Source organism: Lonchura striata, chromosome 14 (genome assembly GCF_046129695.1).
Source record: "Lonchura striata isolate bLonStr1 chromosome 14, bLonStr1.mat, whole genome shotgun sequence".
Taxonomy (NCBI): domain Eukaryota; kingdom Metazoa; phylum Chordata; class Aves; order Passeriformes; family Estrildidae; genus Lonchura; species Lonchura striata.
The window spans coordinates 7,754,314-7,778,506 of record NC_134616.1 but is presented as its reverse complement, the minus strand read 5'-3'; the positions used below and the strand labels follow the sequence as shown (position 1 = coordinate 7,778,506).

The 24,193-nt window shown below is 43.0% G+C and overlaps 1 protein-coding gene across 1 annotated transcript; it reads right to left on the bottom strand.

Annotated features, from left to right (window-relative positions):
- Nucleotides 1-18,308: 18,308 nt before the first annotated feature.
- Nucleotides 18,309-21,315, bottom strand: AGTR2 (angiotensin II receptor type 2). The gene is made up of 2 exons (XM_021548398.3): nt 21,084-21,315; nt 18,309-19,477 (listed from the first exon to the last, which is right to left on the bottom strand). Exon 2 carries the CDS (start codon nt 19,407-19,409, stop codon nt 18,309-18,311), a length of 1,101 nt encoding a protein of 366 aa, XP_021404073.2. The 5' UTR covers nt 19,410-19,477; nt 21,084-21,315.
- Nucleotides 21,316-24,193: the final 2,878 nt, after the last annotated feature.

The window sequence follows — 24,193 nt, the reverse complement described above, 5'->3', positions numbered from 1 at the left end:
AATACAAGGATTTATATCCTACAGCTTGCACTCCCTCCAGCAGCCTCCTCTTCCCAGAGAGCATGGCCTTAAAGACATGCAATGTTCTTCCATGAGTGCCAGCACCAGGATTCAACAATTTTTCACTTTGTTTTGGTCTCTCCTTCACTTACTGCCCTTGCCATGACCTGATCTGTCCCTCAGATTTACCACAATTAAAACAGATTTGTTTTTGTAAGTAACAACATTAGCTTAACTACTGATGCTAGAAAGAGACTCTGTATTAAAAATAGCATGCCTAAAATCATACTGAACACAAATGATCTTGGAAGTCACATGGTTTGGAATAAACACACCACAGGGCTTTTTCATTTACAGGTGCCTGGATTTGGCTGCTTTGGCAGTGAATGCCCAGCAGCTGCTGCCTGTGAGTGCTGAGGAGTTGGCACCTGTTAGAGGAAATTCAGTATTAAACACTCTGTTATCTTGCCCACGAAGCAGTCACCCCTCTCCCTTTATTTGCATAGATAAAAACTTTCCATGCGTGTGTTTGTGCATTGTCATAAACACTGACCTGTAAACCTGAACCATACCACGGTGGCAAACAGTGTGTGAGCATTTATCAAAATGCTGCTCACACCAGAGCTCGTGGCCATGGCAAGGATCCCCAGAAGGAAAATGACCACAAGCCATGACTAACAGAGAAGCAAGAATTGAATGTGAATCTTCATCTTCCAAAGTATCAAAACCAAAACAACATTAGGTGTTGATATACAATACACAATATTGATACACACACATTGATAGAAACAAGCTGCACTTCCCTTGCCAGAACAACACATTCACTTACTATTCTTTCATAAGCAACCAACACGTAATTCCTGATGAAAAGCACACACAGGGCCCTCTCCTACAGTAGCTCCCTCCCTGTGGCAATCCTGCTTTTCACATTTGCTACTCCTGCCCACCATAACCCCTCTGTGCTCGTGCTGCTGAAGACGTGTGGGCAGCAGGAGCAGCTCAGCACAGGAGCACAGGGGCTGTAGGGCTGCTGGCAGAGCTCAGGCAGCTCCTCTGGGAGGGGCACCCATTCTTGTACCATCTTTCATCACCATTACCCTGGCATTCAGGTCAAGGTTAGCATGCACCTCAATCTTCTCTTACTAAATGTAGCAGTATCAACTGCAGGAGTTTGTTTGGGGTTTTTAAGTTTCTGCTTCTGATATTGATTTTGTTGGTGCTGTACGTGCCTAAAAGAGAGAACTCAAATGGCAATGGCAATACAAAGATAGTTTGTTTGAAGCACTATAAAAACCTTATGAGATCACACAAACACATGGCTGAGAGAATGTGTAAACAAAAAGAAATGTCTTGTATAAGCTGCTACAGCAGTCTTAATCAGGAAGCTTTAGTTGATGTCAATCTTAGTTATTACCTTCATTGTTAATTATAACCCTCCCAAATTTTATTCCATATGATTCTTAAGATCTAGGCATTCTGAGACAATCTTTGAGGCCAACACCACAATATAGAAACCTCTGAGACAGAAGTGCCTGTCTATAACAAAAAGTACATGGAGGTCAGCCCAATCAGCCAGGTAAAACTCCTTGTGCATCATAACCAACTTAATGGGTAAAGGTTCCATCTGCTCCTAGTAACTTCAATTTTAATATTTTGTCCTAATACAAAATGCTTCATATTATTTGTAAAACTTATTAAACTTATTAAATGTGAGACAGATGAAAATTCTAAAGATTTAGTAAAACTTCAGAATGGTATTTCACTTTGGCTGAAGTCACAGGAATTTAAAGCAGGAAATGGGAGTGGACATGGACGCTAGACAATGAACAATTTGTTCAAGCAAGCATTTAGAATTTGTGAAAACTCCTACATATTGTGCAAAACACAAATGAAAAACCCTTCATCCTGTGGTGCAATATCCACACTTCTGCCTAGGACTTACATGCATATGGATCTTTCAGTTGCTGATTACAGTGACCTCTGCCCCTGCTTCAGCTCTCAGACTGAAGTGTACTTTTCCACTGAGTAGTTGCTCTTCACGTAAAGATGGTGTCATGGTTTGCATGTTGTGAAGACATTTTGTACTCATTATTAATACAGCAGTATCTCTGTGCTTTGAACATCATCTGAAAGACCATCTGTATAGTTTTCAGAATGAAATAATATGCAAAAAATAAATTTATCAATGTTCCCAAGTTTACTGAGAACACAATTTATGATTGCTTATATACAATGCCCCCTTTTCAACTTGAGAGTACCCCAACAAATATATAGTTTCCTTAGGATGGCTGTCAGGACTTCAAAACTCTTGTGACTGCACATAGAGGAAACATTATAAGCTTCCTCATCCTCTAGAGATGGAATGTTAGGGAAAGGCTGGTTTACCTGAACAACAACAAGGAAACAAGGTCAAGCTCAGAAGTGGAGGCACCAGACAAATTCAGAACCAGAGCTCTAAACTGCAACCCAGATCTTATGACTGAATTTCAATCTGCCTTAGGTAAAATGCCATGTCCTTCCTCAGAATTGGTCAATTAGATTAGAAATCTGGTAGGGAATCATATTTGATGAAGAATTTTGCATGAAAATTTTGCATGTACAGAGTTTGAAGCAGAAAGCAGCTTAAACAATACTGAAGGTCACTACTGACTACAGTGCTGCATTGATATTAACTGGTAGGGAGAACTTGGTTTGGCTTTTGACAAGAAAATACTTCTAAAGGTTATCACAGACTATCACAGACAGATTGTGAAGTTTGGGGAGTGAGCAAGGGGAAGGATTCTGGGAAAGAGAGAAGGAAGAGACTGGAAATAACTGCCAGGTAAGAAAAACTTATTCTCTTGAAAATTGTATTTCCCCAATGTAGTAATAACCTGACCTGATTCAGTGGAAATTATTTCAAGGTCAGGGAAAGGCAAACAAAAGCATGCATCAGAAAGCTGCAAACAGAACTGACACTGCAGGATCAGGATTTCATCACCTCTAGGAAAAGACAGTCTGAGCATTTCCCACGGGGAATACCAAAACAATCTCCCCTGCCCTACAGGCACATGACTGGATCCAAGGCAATTGCAGAGGAGAAACCAAACATCTGCCCTTCCAGTAAGGGGCACAGACAGCTGTCAGTAATGCCATGCCCACAGCAGTTTTCAAGGATGAAGTCAGAAACAACTCTATAAATAATTGGTAGTTGCCAAATTAAATACTCAGAGTGTTCTATTTGTTTCATAACTTAATGTTTGTTTTTACCATATTGCTGTGAAAAGCTGTGGCACTTCTCATTAGATGCCTCTAATTCTAAGTTCCTATAAAAATTATTTGCCACAGAGTCTTAGGAATGGTGGAAAAAGCCCACAAGTCTCATTCTTTCAATTGCTGTTAGACCTGGCTGGAAATTCACCACAGAGCAATTCTTCAAAAGACCAGTAACTTGGTAATGTTGTGCAAGGGTTTTTGGCAACATTAAGTTTGTATCTGTTCTCTACAGAAATATTTTGTTTTGACTTCAAAGAATTCAATGTTAATCTTTCTTGTAGTCCAATAGAATTAAAAATCTTGGGTTTAACACTGCTGAAAAAGTCATGAAATGCCTTGATCTAGTAAAATAAATTATCTTTATTTTGATAATTTAGAAGTAAAATAATAATTGTAGTAAATAAAAAAAAAACCTGTCTGCTTTCCATAATGATTCCAAAGAAAATAATTATTAGAACTTCTAGTCAGAAAAGTTTTAATATTTTTATTATATTGTAAAAGCAGGTGAAATTGCTGGAATTACTGCCATCGTTTCACTTTCTCATGGCTCATAGTACATTCTAATAAATTTTAAATCAGAGACTATGTAGCTTGCCAGACACAACAGGGAACTGGAAAATGCAAACATCCATCCTGAGTCTGACACAGACTCACTGCTGCTCAACTCCCACCTTCTTGCTCGCCCACAGCTCTCGGGGAGCCTGTGGGAGGCTGGGATATGCCTGGAATGCAGACATGTGGCTCAAGAGGGCAATTTCATCTTTCTTTTTCCTCCTATATGGGAACTGGGAGAACTACTAAGCTACAAATCTAACCTAAGATTATCCTTGCACAGCATTTCATAGTGCAGAGCAACTCAAGACCTTGCACCTGTTTGATTTATCAATAGCAGTAGTACAGGATTAAAGATTTTGAGTGATTATTCAAAAAAGCTGTGTATAGAGGTGTGTTCCTCAGTCCTGGCAGCTGATGTGCCTCAAGAGAGAAGAGCCCTTGCTGCTACATCCCTTCCAGGACCTGAGTGCAATGAAGAAAGAGGCAGAGATTCATCTACAAACCCTTAACCTTCCTTCTTCCCTCACCCACCAGCCACTCTGGCCTGGAATTTGGGGGCAGATACCCAATCACCTGTGGGTGCTGGCCTGTGTTTGCAGAAGGTTGTCTGGGAGCAAAGCCTGAGCAGCTGCCAGCCTGCTCCCCGATGGCTCCTGGAGGATCACACCAGTGCTAAAAACACCAAGACCACTTACTGGGGGAATGATATGGACTCCACAGCCCTGGAAGACAGCAAAGCTGAACTTCAGGCAGCCTCTCAGAAGCTGATAGCAGACACAGACAGACTGGGGAGGAGTACCAAGAACACAAGGAGCCACCTAATCTTTTGTTAAATTATCATACCACAAGGTGCAATTAAGTCCTAGGACAGTGTAGGCTCTAAGGGTTGTACCTGTGTGTGGGAGAGGGGTGATTTTCTCCCTCCCAAAATTCATGTACACATTCCTTAGCTCCGCTGACCTCACTGAAAGGGTGGAGAAAACTGATGAGGACTTCACCAAAAGATTGAGGTGTTCCTGCAGTAGGAGAAAGTAAGGGCAAGACTGAGACTTCCTCCTTCTTCCAGGCCCCTATCCCACCATATTCACCCCCTGTTAGGATTCCCCCATGGCTCTGCATTTCAGGAAAGTTAAAACCCCCCAGCCTGCCTCCACCAGGCTGGAGCTCACCCACACAAGCTGCATTTGAAGTCTTGTGCCTGTGGTACATTTTGCCACAGTGAGTTCCCAGAGTGCCAAGGCAGAGGCACTCCCCACTGCAGCGAGAAGAATGAAGACATCTTTCCTGCTGTATAGGAAAGTCCCTCCCTCAAAGGCTTCTCCCCTCAAACTGACCAACTGATTAACACCCCTGGTTGGTTCTTTGACTCCTACATGGATGTAGTTAGGAAGAAATGTTCCCACTCATCTGGGGCTGGTCTGGAATCTGACCAGGATGGTGCCTGATTTCCCAACACCAGTTCCCAAGTGGTGCTGGAGACCTGCCAGCTCAGCAGGATGCCACAGCCTGGCTGCAGAGGGTCACCCTCTCCAGAATGGAACATCACAGAACAGCCCTGGTGGCAGATGTTTGCTTTGTAAATCCTTGCTTTGTGGTTACTCTGTGCTCCAAGGTAGTCCTGCTCCAGAGAAGGAACAAAACTGTTGCTCAATAGGGAGAGTTTTGTGAGCAAATGAGATTAAGTTTCCAAGAAATTGGAAAGAAATCAGGAATGAGCAGCCCCTCTCCCTCTATTCAAAGGTAAATACAACATCAGCCTTTCCCCCCACCCCTCATGTGCTCCCAGCAAGTTCCTGTCCCATCCAAAAAACAGCAGAAAACCTCTGACCTGCTGCCTAGTGGGAGAAAGAAGAGGCAGCAACATCACTGACTTTGTTGATGGTGTCCCAAGGCACATAACTGAGAATTAGAGAAATACCTGTTTGGAGGATTAAGACCCGCAGCAAAACGTTTAGAGGATTATACTGAAATAATACCTGACCAGTTCTTTAGGAAGCACTACACAGATTATTATGTCATGATTTTTGAGGGTAGCTTTCTGTGCAGTCTATGCAGAGACCCGGATGAACATTCACAGTTACACCTACTCAAATAGTTGCTTTTTATGACTCACAGAAGAAGTTTAGAAGACTATTTAAAAAAAAAAAAAAAAGAAAAAGAAAAAAAAAAAGAGCTGATCTGTAGAATCAAAAATATTAGATCAAAAATCTTGGATAAACACCACTATATTTCCTACATCAGGCAGTGATGTAGGGAATATCAAGAAAAAACCAAAACACAGAGAGACAATCAGAATAAACTAAAGAAAGATCCTCCCGGGAGGTGTCTGAACCTGGGACAAATTTAGAAACAGGTATACCTACTGGATGGTTGATTTCTTGTTTTCCTTGGATTTTTCTCAGTGTGGTAAAGAAATGTATTTGCTAAAATGTAGAAAAATCTAACTGCAAATATTTTGTTTTATAAGGCCTTTCTCTACATGTTGAATGTTGGAAAAAGAGGGTTTGATACTGGAGGCCAGAGGTGCCTTGTCAGCCCACCACACCCCTTCTTCTCAAAAATTTACGGGCTTTACTGGTATTACCAAGCATTCCAATTACAAGAAACTTTATTTTCTGAAGCTGAAATGGAAGAAGATGAAGGAAAGGAAGCAGCCACAGTTCCCCACTTTGCAAATCAAGCGGCAAAGTCCAGCAACTAAAGGAAATAATGAGGTTTTTTATTTAAAAGAGTACAAGGTCAAGCTCCTGTATTATCCTCTGTAACAGGTACATGTGCCATCCAAGTGCTGCTTTCATCACCTGTGGGGTGGGGTTTGAGGGAAGAAGAGGACAAGGTTAACAAATTTGAAAGCAACTCAATGTAAACAACCAACTCTCTGTCTGACCATATGCAACTTATTGCATTGAAAGTTAAAATCACTCAGTGAAACATGGTTTTTTATCAGAAGGAAAACGAAAGTAAAGGTTTTGCAAAGCCAGGAAAAATAAAGTAACCATGCCACAGGAGACAAAAGACAAGTAAAATCAGACAGAAAATCTAACTTCAGGTCTGAAGAATGCAGTACTAAAGCTCTGTAATTGCTGTGAACCAAGTAGGAAGATGCATGAGTAGAGATGGCCAGAGATTTGCAAAACAGAAAAGGTAAGCTTAAAAAAAGAGAAGTTGAACCAACAAGGACAAACAGGTTCAGATCTGAAGTGCTGACCTGACAGCTTTGGTAGGCTGCACAAAAACAAAAGGAAAAAAAGAGAATGCAAAGATTTGGCTACTTCTGTCTTCCATCAGGAGTTATTGCAGTGTATGATACTAATGGACAGCATCAGATTTCTCAATATTAGCTTTACTTTATGCGGCAAATAGCAAAAAATATCTGATAGTATGGTATTAAACAGAACCTTACAGAAGAATGTTCCCTCTTGGTTGAAACGTGCCATTTTTGTCTGTGTGTGTTCCTTCTACGTGCAATTTTTATCTGTATTATTTCTTCAGTTTTGGAAAGTTAAGACATTAGTACCAGGGAATTTTGAAGCTTATCAGAAAAGCTCTAGACCATTCCTTCAGTTCTTGTATCTAAGGGGTTTATGAACATTTCCTCAGTTGCACAAGACAGAAAACACTGGAGGATTCTGCAGGCAGAAATTAGAACTGCTAATAAATCTACCACATGGTATTTATTTACTCAAGTAATTACTTTGCTTCAGATAGGAAAAAGAACAGCTTTTGTAAATGCACCAGAGAGAGACATGGCAAATTTGCTTCTTGGGACCATACCTATAGGAAAGAGAATGCCACTGCCCAGCTGCAGCCCAAGGCTCATTGCAGTGTCAAACACAGCATTTGTAAACTCTGATTACAGTGCATTATTCCTGGACTGTGTTTTGGAAGGGAACACAAAGATAAAGTCTGCTGCTCCCTTCAAAGCTGACAAACCTCCAACAAGATTCCCTAACAGATAAAGACCATCAGCAGCAAACCATTTGTTTACCTGAAGTATATTGACCTCCATGTAGTGAATATTTTTTTTCTCCATGATCAAGGCAGCTGGTTTGTAAATGATACTGGTATCAGTGCCTCATGGGTGGAGGCAGTGCTGTGCAGACGTAGAGGGATCAGCAATGGTGCCTATGACACCTTCTGACTTCAGAGTGTGTGAGTTTGTGTGTGCAGATCTTGTCACATGCCCTTTTGTTTGTAGCATGTTCAAATCTCCTTCCACCATGTACGTCACGGTCGTCCAGTCTGACAGAAAACACAGCTCTGTGGTTTGGCATTTCTTGCCCATGATCCCTGCAGGTCAGTGGACTATTTCTACAAAGAATAATTATAAAAAACCAGCCTTGTAGTACTCTCTTGGTCATGCACTTTCATAGGGTTTCTTATTTTTTAGGATTCCTATATCCAAATAGTTAGGAAAAAAACAACCTGGCTGAAGTAGGACTGTGCAGGACATAAGAGCAGTCGATTATAAACACTATAAATATCCCTCTTATCTTAAAATCTTGACATTTCAGATATTAGACAGACATAGTGAAACCCTTAAGCACCCACTAGCCTATGTGAATTGTCCTCCTCAATAACAGAACATGTATCCAAGAGCACACCTGGGACTGACTTGATGTTATGGGCCAGATAACTGGGAGGCATTAAAACCCAGCTCTGAGGACTTCTGTCCCTATTATTAACTTTTGACTAACTTTGTTATTTATTTGCTGTAATCTAACTGTTTTGTTCTGGAATTTATTACCCACATAGATGTCAGACTGAGTTAGAGCATCTACTGAAATATGTAAAAGAGCTGGAATTGTCACATGAAATTGCCACACTTTCCAAACATAATAAATAAATCACCTAGGAATAAAATCATATCCATATTTGTGGATTTTGTCACAATGAGTTCTCTAAATTTAGCTTTTTCTCTGAAGTTATGCAACTTCTAAAAAATATTACTGTTTTTACTATTATATTGCTATCCCCATCTAATCTGGTACACAACAATTTATGCCTGCAGCAAAATGCCTCAAACACAGAACAAAGCTGATTTCATCAATATGTAATCTTACATGTAATCTTACCTTATCTTCTGACTTACCCTTTACTTCTATGTAATTTTTTTTTTTTTTTTGACAAGCCTTGTACAACAGAACTCCATTCTTATTACAACTTCACAACAAATTAAACTGACCTACTGGAATTCCATGTCACCAGGGCATGCACTGATGTGCAGTCCCATCATGGGACTGTCCCCTGTGCTTGCAGAAATTACTAAACCATTTATGTGCATAGTGAATATTTGTAGTATTTTCATGATACTGCTTGCATAAACTGATACAGGCATGAGTACACAGAGACATTGATTTTGGGCACCTCCATTTCTGGATGTTTCTAAGGAGATACTTGGGACCTAGTCTGGAAAGTACTAAAATCACAGAAGGTTCCAGCTCTCAGTAACTGAATGAAACTAAACACCAAAATATGACAAATCTAAAATTTAAGAGCTTTGTTTCAGCCATCTTTTTGGGCAACACTGTGGCACAGAAGAGGAAATAGAAAAGTGATTTTTCTCCTCTCAAGGAAATTGTTTCATGTTGTGTAGATGACTCATGTCACATAAAAACAGGGATTTACCTCTTAGCCTGAACTCTGTACAGCAGGTTCACCTTTGAAAGCAAAGGGTGTCACTGGAACTCTGATTGAAAACTAGAGCATGCAATACCAGTATTTAACAGAGATGCCTGATAGATGCCTTGGGGGATTATTCATGCCATGTGCCTTAGTTATCCAAGTATGAGAAGCACAGTCTCCTAGGAGAACATTTTCTCCTGCAGACAATGCTTGAAAAACCTTGTATCTCCAGAAAACAACAAAGAGACCTTAGGTCAAAACCCCATCAGTTTAGACTCTCCTCCAATACTATCCCCATACTCTCATAAAAGTCAATGCAGAAAGAGGAGCAATGCCACAAATAATTCAGATTTATAACAAACTGGAGGGTACCTTTTTCAACACTGAATATAAAGCAAGCCAGAGATCCTGCAGTGCCAGTGGTATCTCTGCAGCCACAGGGATTTTCTGTGGTGCCCCAGCAGCTGGTCTGGCACCAGCAGTTAATGTTCATGAACCCCTTGCTCAGCTGGGACACACATCTGTGGGGCAGCAGGTGTTCACAAATGTGTCAGGTTAATTACCAGTGGGGCTGTTTTCTGAGTGCCACACTGAATTCCAGGAGCTGAAAGACTCAGTTTTTATGACAAGCAGTGGATCCACCTGTAAAAGTAACACGCTGAATTTTTAAAGTATGGCTAATTGAGATCTGATTCTTAATGTCTAACAATTTGGGTTTTTTAAAAAAAACCTTCCACAAAATGTATTATTATTGCATCAAAGCTGTTTTCATACTTTCCAAGCAGATAGTCTTCTACAGCAGTCTGTAATTCAGCACTAGGTGGCCTCTTTCTTCTTCCAGAGAAGGTCTGATACATCATTATATCACCTAACGACTTAATCAAAAGTAAAAAAAAAACATTAGGCAAATGTAAGGAACTTTATTCAGAAGGATTTTATGACATATATTGCAAAACTGCTCATTGTTTCCTAGCTAGAATGCATTCACTATAGCTCAGAATACAGAACTGATTCTCTGTGACTTGGCTTGCAGCCTAAGCCTTGAGCAATGTTTTATCCGCACAACTTCGTAGGAGGTTCACATAGTACCAACTATCATCCAACTCAAAGATGCAAGAGCATCCAGAGGGGAAGAGGAGGTGAAGATAAAATAATTACACTTTTCCACTCAGCTTAGGTTTTGCCAGGTGAGATCCAAAATAGCAGTCACAGATTCACCTCCCCTGCTCTGAACAAAGCTCATGCACTCCAGCAGTGCTCTTTCTGCAGAGTGGTCTGTAAAAGCAGAATATTGATGAATCATGGAGCATTTAAGAGATTCATGGATGGAATTGAGGTTTCTAAGCAGAGACCAGCATAATTGTTTAATTGAAGCATTTAGCTTTCTTGAAGAGGCTAACAAGGAACTGAGCACTGCCTACAGCAAGAAAGCACTCTGGCAAAATGGCCTCAGGAAAGGGGTTCTTAATTTGCCTGCCTCTCCAAATTTCCCAACCACCAAAAGCACAATCACTTCATTGCAAAACCACTGTGCTTCTGAAGGATAAGCTTTGTGCTGAACAAATGCTTGTAGCAGTATGGGTGATTAGGTGAGTTCATATGAGGAAATAAAGTATGTTTTGCCATGGTGTGGCTGAGCATTGACTTCCTCCATCAGTTCAAAAGGGATAATTTGTTTACAGAGCAGGTAAATGCTTCTTGCTAGGCAAAGAATGAAGACTGGAGCCTGTAGAGCTAGTAAATGTGAGCCAGCAAAAGGGTGATTTATGTAAGGCTGCTTCTCTGGGGAGTTCTCTGGACATCCCCATGAAAAGAAAAGTAGTGACTTCTTTTGGTGACCACATGAAAGGGAGCACGAGGCTGTCTATCCCTATGTGCTGCTGCCTCTCACTTAATGCATCTGCTCCTTTGGAGTATTTTTCTTCTCAAACAAGTAACAGGAAGGGTTTAAGACCCCAGTGAAGATATTTCCTCTGTGTATTGTCATTAAATATTTGGTCTGATACAGAAAGGAAGCAAGGCCAAAGGAACTGCCCTGTGTGAGAGCTTTAGGAGTCAACTGCCAGCACTGGCCTCCTTTATTATGAGTTTGGCTGGTTTGAACACTTCTGCACACCTGCAGAAACGTTACAACAAAGATTGTAGGGCAGGTGGGATCATGAATATATCAGACTGATGACAGGATCCACAGTAGGAGGGAGCTCTGGGATCAGCCTCAATTCTTTGTGTGTCTCCAGCCGTGTCTAACTTGGCTCCCCGGGCTGGCCGCGTGTTGCCGGTGTCGCAACAAGTCCCCGGCACTGTCACCTGCCCGGCCACCCGAGGAAAGCCTGTGAACATTCCTCAGGAATTGTTCAGAGGCTTTCAACAGACCCTCGTGCTGAATCCACCCTGTTCATTCCACATGAATCTCTGGCATTTTTTAAAAGGTGGATTTTTTTTTTCTTTTTTTTTTTTTTTTTTTGATGGCATGCCTTACAAGAGTCTTGCTTAACCCTAGTGCTGACTTTGCAATCAACAAGTACATAATTTCCCACCCAGCTTGGGCATGGATAAAATCTGCTCCTGCCTTCTGCATGAAGACTGCTCTGGGTACTACTGCAGCTGAATTAGCTATAGGGTAGCCCAAGATCAACAACTTTTTGTTTTCGTTACCTGTTTGTGTTCCTCATTCATCCTAAAGTTATCTGCAAAGTATCAAACATCAGAATAAAAATAGCTAGAAAAGCAGCTTGTTGTGTCGTAGTTCAGATTCATGTGTGACTCAGAGCTGAAGGAATAAACATTCCTGACTCCTATCGGTAATTTCTTTTTCAGGTTTTCCAGTGGGTGAAAGAAAAGTCTTTTTCATTCCTGCAGGGGAGGAAGATCAACATAAAATCAGATGAAAGACTGTGAGATCGCAGGCTGAGTGCCAGTGAAATCCACAGGGCTTTACCCAGTTAATACAGAGTATTTAGTATCATACTATAAAGTCTTTTTTACTTAGACTTGTCCTTGAAAACAACTCCCTTGGGTTGTATAATTTCCCTAGTAAAAGCCCATATACACTGAACTACAACAGTCTATTAGCACAGATTTAAAAGAAAAATGAATCTTTTCACTATTAAACATGTTGATTATATTATGAAGTCTGTCTTGGTCTAGAAGTACATTCTTAAGCAGACCTCTGTCAAACATTTTTACTGCATACTGAATGCACATGGAGGAATCCTCTTGCAAAGAAGCACAATCACTAAGAAGAACAAATTCTGCACACTGTACTTATCTATCAGCCTTTCAGAATTTCCCAACCACTGAAATGCTGAGCAGCATTACTGACAGCAGACAGCTAATACAGTAAACAAGGACACTCAGCACTTTATGATAAAAAGGGATTAATAATCACAACGGTAGAGATACGTACAGAGAGACAAATTGCAGAGTCCTTCCCTTGGAAGAAACCTGGCTGTGATCCGTGGAGGTGTTTGCAGGGTGAGATGGAGCACATGAGCATCATACCATCAATTTCACTATGTGTAAAATTCCTCAAAGCACTCACCAGAGCAAATCAAAAACCACAAAGTAATGCTGCTCAGCATCTACTGAGAAAACTTACCATGCTCCCCTGCAAGTGAAGGCCTTAAGTAGCTGTATGTCACACAAACATCATCTCTTGGAGTGCTCCATTTTCTCCAGAGACTGGGTGCTTGCTACATATTTCCACCCTGCCATGACACATCTGCATGCCTAGCACAGGCTGTATCCATCATGTTCACTTTCCTGCCATTGCGAAAGAGCTCGTGCTTGGATGCTGTCCTGACTGCTCCTGCAGATGTTCTTTCACTGTGCTTGTGGAAGGAAGCTGTGCTTTGGGTATGCCACTGCACCCTGGCTAGTGGGGCATCCTGGAGTGCCTGGGGCTGGCATGGCTGAGGGCACAAAGGGCCGAGTTTAAGGCACAAACAAGTTACTTCAGAGTTCAGTCCTGTGCCTCCAGCACAGCAAACAGCTCTACATGCATGCACTTCCTCCACAATGAATGAACTGCAATATGTGTGGGCAGACAGATTCAAAACACAACCTCAGAGGCATCACCAGGGAATGCAGAACACACAGTAAAACCCAAGTTTAAACAGTAATAATTAAATGCTGGTTCTGTCTCCTCATGAATATATTATATGAATGTGACATCTTTTTATTCCATTGCATACAAGCTCTCCCACGCATTGTTCAAGAGTAATTGTATCTCATATATCCATTACATCTCTGTCTAAGTGCATTTAATGATTTTACCATTTCCCTTCTTGTTAGAAATGTTTCTTACAGTTGTTGCAAGGTAAGTGTGATTTCTAGAGACACCCTTGCCTCTGTTCCATTTTAGGTGTCTTGTGTAGAATTGACAGCTGTGTCAGATAAGTCCCATTTGCACTATTGCAGTTGTTGATTTCCTTACATAAATTTACAATACTAGAAGCCAAAAACCACACTGGATCCTAGCTTCCCATAACTGCTTGTCTTACAGGGATGAAGCAGAGCTTTGTGATTTTATGTTTGCTAACTCCAAAGAGCTACTGGCTGTCAGAAGGGGATGGGGGCAAGTTCAGATGTACCTCATGGCAAGGAAATTAATGTCATGACACTCCTCCAACTTCCATGTCCCTCTGCTTTGCCCCTGTGAAGTGCTTTGTAGGATTAACAGGAACTTACAGTGTCAAATCCAGGCTCTGCCTCAGCTGAAGAGGAGGTGGAAAGTAAACATTTGAAAGAGGCAATGAGAAAGGTTGGCTTGCTCCCTGTCCTGGGACACTCTACTCCTGACCCCCACTGCTTTCAATAAAATATCTCCATTTTTACCTAGTTTTATTACTATTTTTTCTTTCCCACTTTGGTTCTAATGAAAGCTGGCAAAGGAGGCAGCATCCTCTCTCAGCCAGGCGCCTCGCTGGATGCTCTGCCACAGCCACAGCAATGGGATGACCACTGCCCACAAACCAGAGGAAATGGGATGCTGAAGAGAGCAGCCTGGGCTCCTTCTAGACAGGTATCTGGTAAGACAAAGCCATGGGGGGCTCAAACCCTTCCTGGCAGAGCCCGTGGGCCACAGGAACAAGCTCCTCTCTGTCACACCCGGCTGGATCCTGCAGCAGGCAGCTGTGAGCAAAGCACATCCCAGGAGCTTGCAGAATGGAGCAGCCCTTCCCAACAACTGCAGGCATTTCCTTCATGGGAAGGAGATTTCAGATGAGATCAATAAGGCTGCCAGCTTGGAGCAAAGGCTTCCAGACCACCTCAATCCCCATGCTTCAGGCTTCCTGCATTCCTGCCAGGACCACTCAGAATATCCAAAAAGCCTCATTTTCGTAGGGGAACATGAGCAGTTCACTTGCTCCCTGGCACCTCCTCACCCTTCAGCCAGGACAAGGGGAGGTGTGAAGGGAAGCCAAGTTGTGGCAGTCAGCTGCAGAGTGGCAAGATGATATTCCTGCTCAGAATTGGGCAGGAACTCCCAGAACTCTTGTGCTGAGTGGGGGCCAGCACAAGATTCAGGCCATGTCGACTCCTCAGGGAGAACATGCTGTACCAAACATTTCTCATTGTATATCTTATATAAAAAAAACATTTAGCTCACCACCCAGCACTAGCTCCTAATAAAAAAGCTAGTGGCTTTCTCTGCTGAGTACATTGAAATTGTGTAGTCCAGTCAGCTCAGGGACACACACAGGATGCTCAAAGTGATCTGAGAAATGAACTGGAGCTAAAAAAGGAAGCCACAAACAGGTTTTGCTGAGCAAATACATCAGGGACAGACTGACCCATGTAGGAAACCATCCCTTCCATCTCTCCTTGGGGAAAGACAATTTGACAGGTCCAGAAGTGCCCCAGAACAATTCCCTCTCCAAACCCATCAGAATTTCCACATGGTACATCAAAAAACACTCCTTCCACAGCAGGCTCTCCTCTCCACTGATGGTGCTGCACCACAGCAGAGCCAAAACCCAGTGGTTGCTCATAAATGCATCTTTCTTCACTTGCAGAGTGGGCAACCCAAAGTGACTACACACTCTCCCGAAGTCCCTGCCAAAACTGTGAGTGGCTCTAGTGTCCCAAAGTCCAGGTGGGTGCTGTGGGATGGCCAGGATGATCTGAGCACGTCCCAGGTTTGCACACTCCATGAAAGGGCTGCCTTGGAGAGGGGTTTGCATTTTTTGGGAGACGCGAAGGCAACACAGGTCTTGCAAAGGACCTTGCAAATATTGGGCTCTGATTGACAGAGGCTGCAGCCCTGCACAACTATCAGAATAATTTTCAAATATCAGCCAAATTTTCTCTTTAAAGGAAAAAAGACACTTCTAAATTGCAAGGAAAAAAACCTGCTTAAATTTCCGTCCACATTCTTTTGCTGAAAACCACAAAAAAATAAATACAACATGCGGAAACTGTGAAACCCCTCCCACACACACATTTTATTTTAAAAGTCCCTCAAAAATCTCATAAGAATTTGAGTATGATGGAAGAAAGTCTTAGAGCTCAACATTAATCAGTTTGCTCTAAAAATAAAGCAAAATCCTTGATACAGAACCTCCCTTGTTTCCCCCCCTCTCAATAGACAGAATTTTTGGGATGTTTGTTTAACCGCACTGCTCAAATTCATGACCTATTAGAGGTACAAGGCAGATCTAGCAAACAAAAATGTCACACTGGGGTCACTAAGTTTGTCACTCTTGCAGAATATGACCTTCAGTGTAGACTTCTTTTGAAACTGTATTTTGAAAGAAATAATTTTCCTCCCCTCTCAGTTCACCTCACATTTAATACTCTTTTTGTTCTCCTGTTTCTAGGAGAGTGACACTGGGTGCAGCTGTCTCAGCCCCTGCAAGTGGTTATCAATCCCTGCCCTCCAGCAGCCAAACATGAGTTTGTCCCATAACAGTAGAAGATGCTGCATTGCTGTTCTCTCCTCAGGAAAGCTTTATTCTCATTTTCTCCAGCCTCTCACAGCTGTAAATGCAACTGGATTTCAGATTCCTGTATTCTTTCCCTATCAGCATAAGTCTGCACACCAGGGAAAAGGCACAATCCTTGTAAAACACTGTGGTTTTTTAGCAGGTCCAACCTGACATGCAGAGAACATGCAGCCTGTCCTCCTCTCAGGACAGGCACAGCTGTAGCACAGGAGGTCAGATGGTGCAGGTTAGCTTTTGATTTGAGCCTCCAAAGATGTCAATTAATGTCCCACTTGTGTTCATTACTGACCTGTATTGCAGCAAAAGTAAAAATCTTCCACAACCTCTTATTATCCCTCTGAGCTTGCCGCCTTGAACACCCGGTGATTTTCTAAGTGTGCTGGTTTGTTTTGCTGGAGCACAATTGCTTTGCTGTCCTCATTGCTAAGCAATTAACAGTTTGTCCTTCCAGAAATACCCAACACCCCAGACACTATTAGCTCCTCGGAACATTTTCAACAAAAACATTCCAAGGGAGCTGCATTAGGAGCCCTGCCACTTTCAGGGCTAAGCATCTCTCCAGCCACATGCCCCATTAGAGAACACCAGAGCAGGACAGGGAGAGGGGGTTACTTATGGTCAGGCCCTGTTCTGCCAAGTTCTGCACATCTGAGATTCACACATTTCTTGTCTAATCCAGTGAAGAAACTTAGCCCTACCTACCAGAGAAGTGAACCTGCACCAGGTTCTCAGGGCTTCCAACCAGTTGGGAATTCCAGGGAGATTGGCTTGACCCCTGGATCAAAGATGTGAATGCAAGCCTCAAGAGTAACTCTGATATCAGAGACAATTCCCTGAAACCAATGATCTTTGGTCACTCACCCTGGGGAAAACCTGCAGGCAATGGTAAAAGGTGCTATAACAGACCCCTCTATCAAAGGGTCCAGTACCTCTCCAGCAAAATCAAATTTCAAATAAACATCAAAAGCAACCTCAACATAGAATCTGTATTTCCCAAATACTTTTTTTCTTATTCATTCTTTTAGTTAAAATGAGTACACTCACACAATTATTTGGCTTCTGGGTGACAAGACAGAATCATTCAAGATTTCTGTATATAGCACTCCAAATTCACATTAGTAATGACATTTAAAATGCAAAAGGTCCATACAATCAGCAAGTCCTTGCCACAAAGGCTGCTGGACAGTGTGTGGGGCTCAGCACACCCACACAGCAGTGGGAGAGTGCATGTCATTTCCCACAGCATTTTTGTCACAAATGACCACCCTGAATCAAAGAAAGGACCATCTGGACTATGGACATGTTACTTGCTATGAGGAAGGTATAAAAACGTGCACTTTGTGGTTTTACTTTCCCACAAGAATACCCTCCTACCTTCAGCAGTCTGCAGAACCATGTCTCCACACAACCTCAGGATCCCAAGCAGAAGCAAGCTGGAAGTATATTTGATACATTTTACATACATCTCTAGCCATTTATTTTAAAAAATTAAAATATACAAAATAAATGTGAAAATATTTTCTTACAGGTAGGTACAGAAGTATCTGCACTGCTTTATTTACACATTCTCTAATGAGAATCTCTTTTAGAATATCAGTTTAGGGTATAATACTCAGCACCTATGCAATTATAGCTGTGGTGCAATGGTCCTTCAGTATATTTAGACTTCTTGTTACACATAAAACTTGCCTGATCTCAGCCATACAAAAAGCTGATATTGAAATGTCATCAATACAGTTATTTGTCAGAACCTTCCCTCTGTGTAAAACTTGAGTTCTTGTTGTGAAAAGGGAGGAGGAATAAATCCCCATGTGTGACAAATCCAGATTCTCCCTCAAACAGCTGGGAGGGCACAAAACAAAGGCAAGAAAGAGAGGAACGGGACATCCAGCTGCACTGACATCACCCCACATCATGCCCCAGTGCCTACAGGAAAGACTCAGGTTCCCCTTCTTTGCCCACGGGGGTTTCAGCCTCTCTGAAGCAGCTGCCCTTCCTGGCAGAGGAGCTCTCCCGGTGGCTGCTGAGCTGGTGAACTCTCCTCTTGAAGAGGCGGTGCAGCTTCTCCTGGAACTGGTTGCCGATGAAGCAGTACAGCAGGGGGTTGGTGCAGCTGTTGGCGAAGGCCATGCAGATGCCGAAGGGCAGCGCCGTGTCGATCAGCCCCACCACCTCACAGCTGTCAATGACCTCCATGTGAGCCAGAGCATTCAGAAACGTTAAAACGTGGAACGGCAGCCAGGAAATCAGGAAGGCCATGACAACGGCAGCCACCAGCTTCAGGACTTTGTCCCTCTTCTGCCTGCTCTTCCCAAACTGCTGTGCTTTAAGCAAGTGCCTCCTGATCCAGATGTAGCAGGTGGTGATCACGGCCAAGGGGATGAAGAAGCCGAGGGTGTTTTTCAGGAAGGCCGTCGCCACGGACCATTTTGCATAGTTCTCATAAGGAAAGGCCATAATGCAAGCATTGACCTCCAAGCTTTCAACGTAGTAAGTGTCTCGGAAATAAAAAGTTGGGAGGGAGGACAAACAGGCGAGGCCCCACACGACCAATGCTACAAAATAAGCTTGTTGTGGAGTTCTCCTCTGGGAGTGGATAGGATGGACAATGGCGTGGTACCGGTCCACGCTCATGCATGTAATGAAAAAAATACTGGCAAACATATTCAGACACAGGACAGAGCTGGAGATCTTGCACATGAGAGACCCGAAGAGCCAGTTGTATCCCTGAGCGTAGTAGGTGGCCCAGAAGGGGAGGGTGGCCAGGCACAGCAGGTCTGCCATGGCCAGGTTGAAAATGTAGACATTAGCAACTGTCTTGGGGCCAGTGTGACGACAGAGCACCACAACCACCACACTGTTGCCAACCAAGCCGAGAGCAAAAACCACAGAGAAGAGGGCTGGAATCACTGAAAACTGATAATCTGAAGATGTAAGGGGGCAGGGAGGGGATGAGTTTGTCAGTGCTGTAGACAGGACTTGGAGACTTTCCCTGGTGGTGACAATCAGGGAGTAGTTGTTCTGCATGTTGGCGCTGGTGGAAAGGGAGTTTCTTCAGGAAATTCATGGGCTGGCAGCACTTTCCTATCGCTCACCTGCAGATCAGAAACCCTGTGTTAGACGTGCACTCTGCAGCTGTCTTAGCTCCGAAATCACACAGACACAATAAAATAAAAACCATTTGAAGTTATATCAGTAAGCTGAGTGCTGAAATAGCAAGCAGCCCTGCTGAATTCCTTACCTCCACCCCACTGACAGAACACAATTAGCCCTAGGGATGTCACAGAACTTTTTAATTAGCCTGGAAGAGAAGAGAACAGCTGGGGTTTATCTGTGATTACAAATGGTGCTTTCTGTGGCCAGCAGAGCAGAAAGATTATGGACTCAGGAGCTGGAGACACTTTGGGAACTTCTGTGACCCAAAGGCCACGCTGAAGCTCCTCATGATCCTTTTCGCAGTTTTCTCATGCTATTTCCAGCACTCTGAGCAGTTAAAATAATATAAAAAGGCAGGCATGAAACCAGCCACTTAAAAGGACTTTTAGGAAAGCAAGCTGTGATTATTTTTTTCCCCAATTCACAGGGCTGGATGCAAAGACATTGAAGGGCCTTTGCAAAATGTCATTCACTGTCAGTGTCCTTCTGACACATATCTGCATCTCCTTCCCTCGTGACAGCTTTAATCAGAACAGTAAAAGAGAGAATTTCAATGTAGACACAACAAACTCAGTCCTTGCAGGCAGTGGATTTAACAGTACTATGTACCATTCATTTACAAATATAAGAACTGGATTTCAGTAGTGGAAAATGTAGCTATAAAACAGCTAAAATAAGAGTTAATTGACAGGTCTGTCTTTGTTACATTTCAACAGCTTGTGTCTTCACTCTGAGCAGTACCTTTTGCAAACTTTAAGACTTTCTAAGTCAATGAAGAAGATATCATTGTATTTTATTTTACATACTAGAAAGAGGAAATTAATTTTTAATTACATTTTTGTGGAACCAGTCAGGCATTTAAGAATTCTCAAGTTCTAAAAATAATAGAACTTTTCACCAAGACAACAGATTTGGGTAGTGATCTCTCGTTTAACAGAAGGCAACTGATAATTTAAAACATATTTTTCTGTATCAACAGTTTAATGTACAATAGCTTATCATTTTCTTAATGCAAAATATGCAATATACTACTTTGGATATACTGACAAAGATTTAATTTTAACTACATTATCTTAACAATGAAAACTCAGCAGGGGAATTTCTGCAGAGTTCTGGTATTTAAAGCCACAAAGAGTTGATCGTAACCCATGTTCTGTATTCAAACAGGTCCTAAACCCAGTGAAAGCTTTTTTGTTTGGGAACACAAATATTCAGAGAGGGTCTGGAGTCCCATTTCACCCTTAACTCTTATATCCTGAGCCCTTCACTTTAACTTATAGAAGCTAAAATATTAGAATTTGTCACAAAGCATTACATACCTCCCTGACTCCTAGCAGATGGAGCACACCAAAATCACTTGCACTGCATGAAAGAGAACAAGGTTTCATTGACAAACACGCTCCCCCCCTCTGGTCATGAGCAAGTGGTGCCTTAGGATCTGCTCTGAGCTGCTCGTTCCTCCTCTCACTGCAGGCACCAGACATTCTAGCCCAAATGGAATCGAATCAATGGAAATTATGTTCTAACAGCAGACAGAAAACCTACCTCTCAAGCCTCCAGAATTCCGTGCTCCTTTTTTCCGCTTTCCTTCTGGTGAGTATTGCCACCAGCAATCTGCTCTCTCATATCTTCCCCTTTCCCACTGGGAGACTTTAACCTACATAACTCGAGAACTGAAATATGAATGCCTGCCAGCTTCTTTTCCTTTTGGAAGCAAAACAGTTTGAGAACCCCCCTTTCCAAGGCCACGTGAGCACATGCAGTAAATCAGGAGAGAGCAGCAAGACAGCTAGAAAAAAAGGAAAAAAAAAAAAGGAAATGAAGCAAGCAAGAAAAAGGAAATTCACAGAAATATCTCTGTGGTTTTCTACTGCAGATCTTGGGCCAGGAGGTTACACCCACACACTGCCCCTTTCTGCCCTCCATGTGCACACACAACATGTGGGAGCCTCCATGAAAGGATTTGTGCATCTCTGAGGGCAGCAGCACTCCCATGCAGTCCACGGGGTCCTAGCACTGGCTAACACATTTGAGGATGAAATAGGCTGTTAGTCCTGGCAGAATTGACTATAACGAGAACACAGAGAGACAGAAAGTGGAGGAACATCACTGCATTCACAACAGCATTGCCTGTGTAAGGGAGCTGATCCCAGCTCCCAGTCAGAATGGGAAAGCCACTGCCCTTTTCCTTACAAAAACATGCACACTGCTGGCACCAAGGAGGGCAGCAGGACAAACCAGGCAGCAGGATGTGGCTGAGAACAGGCTTGGTTCTGAGGCTGCACTGGGGTAGGACATGACCAAAACGAGCTCATGCCAATTCCCCTTCACACAGCACAGAGTTTTTACATCTGCTCTTTCTTTGCACCACATGCTGTGCCTGGCCCCAGCCTCCTCTCCATGGAAGGATCCTCAAGGGGGCTCCTGGAGGATAACAGGGGCAAAGGAAACACCCAGAGAGTTAAACATTTTGCCCTGATGCCTGAGTGTGATCTCTGCAACAACTGCCCATCTACTGTGCTCCCCAGCGATGCTCATGTGCCACGCAGAAAGCAACCACTGGAGCCCCTGCAGTGACATGTCCCTTTGCCCTGGCTCTCAATCACTAACCAGCACTGGACCCAAGCTCATCCCATCCTCTGAACACCAGCACAGCCTTGGGATGAGGTGCATCCACCTGTGGGACTTGGGGAAACCCCAGTGCCTGCCCTTGCTCCAGGACTGTGCAGCACACCAGAGACAGCAACCATCACCAGCTCTGCTGATACCAGTGACCCAGAGGAGAGATGGAAAACAACCTTTTAACAGCATCTTCAGGGGAACCAAGGGCTGAGCAGGCTGTGGAGAACAGTCTCACCAGTTTCACCATAGCCCACCTATGTCTTTGACCAGAAAAAGTTTCAAAGAGTGTTGAAAAAGCTTATTAGCAAATCATATACACCCATCCCTGGAGGTGAGTGCTACATTCAAGGCAGAGAAAAGAGTCCTTAGCAACTTTTGTTTTTATCTGCCTCATAATTCAAAGTCCAGCTCTTAGCATTTTCTGTGCTAAAAGGAGACTGAGTTATTTAAAGAAAGGGAATCCCACGCAGCATTTCTATTTACCACAGTGCAAGGATTTACTGCTTCAAGGACATGATGACAAAGCAGTCCATGGTCAGGACTGTCAAGCTGCAAGCACACAGAAGAGGAAGTCATGAGTCCTGCTGCAAAGGAGCAGAGATGCACCTTCTGCCACCAATTTCCTCAGTACAGGCCTTGCCTGGGGTCTGCAGGACTGCTGGCCCACTTGGTGAGTGACCTGAGATGTCAGCACTCACTCTGAAGTGTATTTATTAATTTTTTTTGGTAACAAGATGTGCCAGGACACCCTTAGCCAGGAGTCTTTGTACACAAACCATTCATAAAAGGTTTTGCTCCATTCCTCAGCAAACACCCATTGAAGGAAAAATGCACAAGAATGTTTATTTTTCAAAAATAACAAACACTAGTTGTTTAGACTTAAATATAAAGTTTTCCTTTCCACAAAACTTTTGATCCTTACAGAAACTGACTGTGTTTATTCTGTTTTGCCTACAGAATTGAGACTTTAGCAGGCAAGAAATGGCCCTGCTGCATGCAGTGCAATGGGGCATAGCTCAGGCTGCCCTTTGACAAATCCTGCTCCCATCCTTTCCCCTGCCAATGCTCAGTGCATCTGATTCCTTATCTGATCCCAAGTCCTCACTGCAAAGCCTCCTCTCACAAATCTCTCTCTCTATTTTCCCCACCATTTCTTTCTTCCTCTCACTATTTCTGAGCACCTTGCATGGATGTAAAACAGATGCTCAAGCTGTCCATGCAGAAAACATCCTCGTGCCATGTAGTGCTGCAGCTGAGCTAATGCCCCCTGAGCTTGTGGGATTTGTTTTCCACAGCTAGGCTGGTAAATCCAGCACATGGATCTGCTGCAGCAGAGCCCAGCACACAGCTCAGCACAGGGCAGAGCTTTTTCACTGCTCATCTGGCAGCAAAGTTACAAAAGCTGAGTGTTTTCAATACAAGACCTGTTCGATTTTAAATTAGTTGAAGCTTGAGGTGTCTGGGGGTTGAATGTGGGGAAGGATTTTGAGTACACCTTTTATACCAACTAAAAAAATTCACAGTTCAAGAGGAGCAAGAAATTTGCTGCAGGCCCATATACAGCCCTTAGGTTTGTCTTTCTACCCGCAAGCCTGTGCACCTAAAGAGGTCAAAAGGTCACCAGAAGTGTTTAAAAAAAAAACAAACCCAAAAAAACCCCAAACCACCACCACCACACAATTCAAATAGCACCTTCTGATCAATTGCACAAATAAAAAGAAAAGGATCCATGCACTCCAAGTCCTAGGTCTTGGGTTTTCCAGGGAAGTGCTGCCACTGTCAGGGATGGAATATTCCAAACAAGCAGCCTGACAGTGCCAGCAGGCTGTCAGAGCCACCTCTTGAGGCTAAACCTTGCCAGCCTGCCAAAAGCTCAAAGTAATGTGAGATTCAGATATAAACTGGATTAATGAGCTTGACTTGTTACCTTCGGAGAAAGCAAGAGGGGGAAAAAAATCTTTTGTAAATGTGCTCCCCAGGATGCATAGCCCAACACAGACCACTGTGGCTGTGTTGGGTGTTGATTTACAGCA

What these genes read in the sequence shown, in the direction of transcription:
- AGTR2 (XM_021548398.3), bottom strand. Translation starts at nt 19,409, where the DNA reads ATGCAGAACAACTACTCCCTGATTGTCACCACCAGGGAAAGTCTCCAA.